The sequence below is a fragment of the Lactuca sativa genome, chromosome 2 (genome assembly GCF_002870075.4).
Source record: "Lactuca sativa cultivar Salinas chromosome 2, Lsat_Salinas_v11, whole genome shotgun sequence".
NCBI classification, from domain to species: domain Eukaryota; kingdom Viridiplantae; phylum Streptophyta; class Magnoliopsida; order Asterales; family Asteraceae; genus Lactuca; species Lactuca sativa.
In genome coordinates, this window is record NC_056624.2 from 216,045,419 (window position 1) to 216,048,717 (window position 3,299).

The window sequence follows — 3,299 nt, forward strand, 5'->3', positions numbered from 1 at the left end:
ATAACTACATATCGAAGAAGTAAATTTTTTGGTAATTATCTTCCCATAAACCTCAGGGACTAATCATGTAGTTTTGTTTTATAATTATTTAAGAGCAAAGTCTTTGATAATGATTGGACACCAAATCGACATATTTAAGCAAAAATAAACATTGGGTGGAAGCTGTCAATCTTTAGAAGTAGTGGATATTTCTAAAACTTATTTAATATGGGAAGGGGGGTTTATTGTAACACAAGTGGAGAACTTAATTAATATGGGAAGGGGGGTTTATTGTAATACAAGTGTAACTTGTTTAATAAAATCTGAATAATCGAATTTTGAGAAACTAAAGTATATATATTGGCCTCCTTACTCGTATCCCACTCAGCTTCAGAATTCTGTAATCTTATGGCTCGTATTCAAGAACTCGACCACCTTCAAATTCCACTTGAAGACATCAAGTTGGCCACCAACAACTTTTCGGAAGATAATTTCATCGGTCTAGGTGGATTCGGAAAGGTGTATGAGGGCCAACTCCATGTTTCCGACTTTGCAACAACCAGCTCCATCTCCGGCAGGCCAGGCACCACCGTGGCTGTAAAACGGTTAGATGTGCAGGGCGGGCAAGGAAAAAATGAGTTCTTGAATGAGATAGTGATGCTCGCTAGTTACAAGCACAAAAACCTGGCATCCATTGTTGGATTCTGTGACGAAGGTGGAGAGAAGATCATTATTTACAAGTATGAGGCTCGTGGAAGCCTCGATAATTATCTAGCTAATGATCATCTTACATGGGTGCAACGGCTTCAAATTTGTCTTGGTGCTGCTCGTGGACTTAATTATCTACATGCAGACGTGGGAGAGAGCCACCGGGTGCTCCACCGTGACATTAAGAGCTCCAATATTTTGTTAAATGAAAATTGGGAAGCTAAAATTTCTGATTTCGGCTTGTCTAAAATAGGCCCCACAAATCAGAATATCACTTTTCTTGTAACAAATGCTGCCGGCACATTAGGTTATGTTGATCCACTTTACGTATCGACTGGGGTTCTTACAAAAGAATCTGACGTGTATTCTTTTGGTGTGGTTCTCTTTGAAGTCTTATGTGGAAGATTAGCAATGAAGAATATGTACGAGGACGAGCGTCGGTTCTTATTTCACTTGGCTAAACTCCGTTATGAAAAGGGAAAACTTGACGAAATCATTCTTCCCAGCATACGGGAACAAATGAAGCCAAATTCGTTGCAAACATTCTGCAAAATTGCTTATCAATGTCTGAAAAAGAAACGCCATGATCGTCCAAAGATGTTGTTGGTCATCGAACAACTACAAATCTCGTTGGATTTTCAAATTGTAAGTTGTCTTTAGACCATCTCCAATGCATTGAACTCATATGAGTTCAATGGATTGACACATATACATTCCACTTACTATACAACTTTACCCATTAAACTCTACACTCCATTAAACTCTATACAATTTAATGGATTGTCACATTATTTAGCATTTTCTTTTTATTTATTATTATTTAAAAAAAATTAATTAGCATGAAATTAAAAATTAAAAACTACAATTAAAATTAACATTAATTAAAAAATTAAAATAAAAAATAATATATATATATATATATATATATATATATATATATATATATATATATATATATATATCTATATGTGTGTGTGTGTGTGTGTGAGAGAGAGAGAGAGAGAGAGAAAGAGAGAGAGGAGAGAGAGAATATAGAGTTCAGTGGGGATTGAACTCCCCATTCCATTGAATCCTAGTCACTTTCCCACAATGAGAATTTTGAGTTTAATGATATTAAACTCCCCATTAAACCCTCCATTGAACTCCCATTGGAGATGGCCTTAGGTTCAAGATCTGTTGTAATCTTAATTATTAGAATTTGAACTCATAATCACAAAGTAACTTTATATATATACTAGGGTTATTTGAGAATGACGGAGTTGTGCGGATCGAACACAGGTGGATATTCATGGTCGTTGCTCCTTGATAACAATCATAAGCTAAGGAAGATAACCATAGATCACTATGATTGTATTTTTTCTGTTAGATTTACAACCGAAGATCTTAGTGGCTCGTTACATTCTACTCAACGGTATGGAGGTGACAATGGCCTCAGCCCTGGCAAAATTACCGAGGTGACAATTCTTGAATATTAATAACATTGAAAAGACGAAACTTTATCGAACATATTTACCAAACAAGTGATACGTATTATTTTCAAGAATTGTGCTTGTTAGTGACTTGAATATTGTAAATTCTTGTAGGTTCACTTTGATGCTGATGAAGAAATAACTGGGATAAGAATTGGAGTAACCAGTGAAATTGGAGGACTTGTATTGATTGCATCGATCTATATTATGACAAACAAAAATGGGCATGGGCCTTTTGGAAAAGAGCCAGTGAGCTTTTTTTCAGAATTTTGGGATGCAGGGTCGTTTGCGGGGTTTTATGGTCGTGCTGGCCATTTTTTGGATGGTTTCGGTTGTTATCTGAAGGCTACCATGTGAAGGCCTTCATTAATTTGAAATAACAGTCTATAGTATAAAAATCTCATTAAATCCGAACCTACTAGTTTACATCGATGGTCTTCAAATTTGATGTTGTTGGCATTCTAATCTAGTGAACATATTAGGTTCAGACATCTCACATGTTTTATTTATGATAACTGGACGCTATCTATACATATTTTGTTTTCTCATATACACTGTTGTGTAATATTCAGTGTGGTTATCTGTTTGTAAAAGAAAAATCAACACTAATATGCTTCAAATCTGTTGCCAAGATTTTTGATTCTTTATTTTGATTGAACACGCACTGGAATCTGGTAACACTAATATGGGAGCTACTTCCTGTGTTTTTACCTTTTGAGGTCTGACCACAAGTGAATTGCTAAAAGTACCCTTTCACCTAACCCTTTGACTTAATTTGCAAGTCAACTAAACCTACAAATCTCTATCTTTGATTTACAACCAAGTCAACCACGACATCCTATCACGACCCATTATAGCCTCCACCTTTTCAAGCCTTCTCCGAACTTGCCTTTTTGAAGCCCAAAACCGTAATCAATCCCAATACGGTTCCCCTTCAAGAACATGGAGTGAAGATTCCAAATTTGTTTTGTTTTTGTTACCACTAAAGCACCTAATTTATAGACCATAGGTACAAATTACAAATATCGATATCAAATTTCTTTTAACCTCTAGAACGCGCCAAACACTTGTTAGAACATCTGGTATACCGAGGACGGAAGTGCATCGTTCACACCATCCCTGCCTTTCGTGGTTGTTCGTTGT

The 3,299-nt window shown here is 36.0% G+C and overlaps 1 protein-coding gene across 1 annotated transcript; it reads left to right on the forward strand.

The window, feature by feature from the left end:
* The first annotated feature begins 387 nt into the window (after window positions 1–387).
* Window positions 388–2,781, forward strand: LOC111905736 (probable receptor-like protein kinase At5g59700). The gene is made up of 3 exons (XM_023901465.3): window positions 388–1,332; window positions 1,926–2,141; window positions 2,271–2,781. The coding sequence occupies exons 1-3, from the start codon at window positions 388–390 to the stop codon at window positions 2,511–2,513; spliced, it is 1,404 nt and encodes a 467-aa protein (XP_023757233.2). The 3' UTR covers window positions 2,514–2,781.
* The last annotated feature ends 518 nt before the right edge of the window (window positions 2,782–3,299 follow it).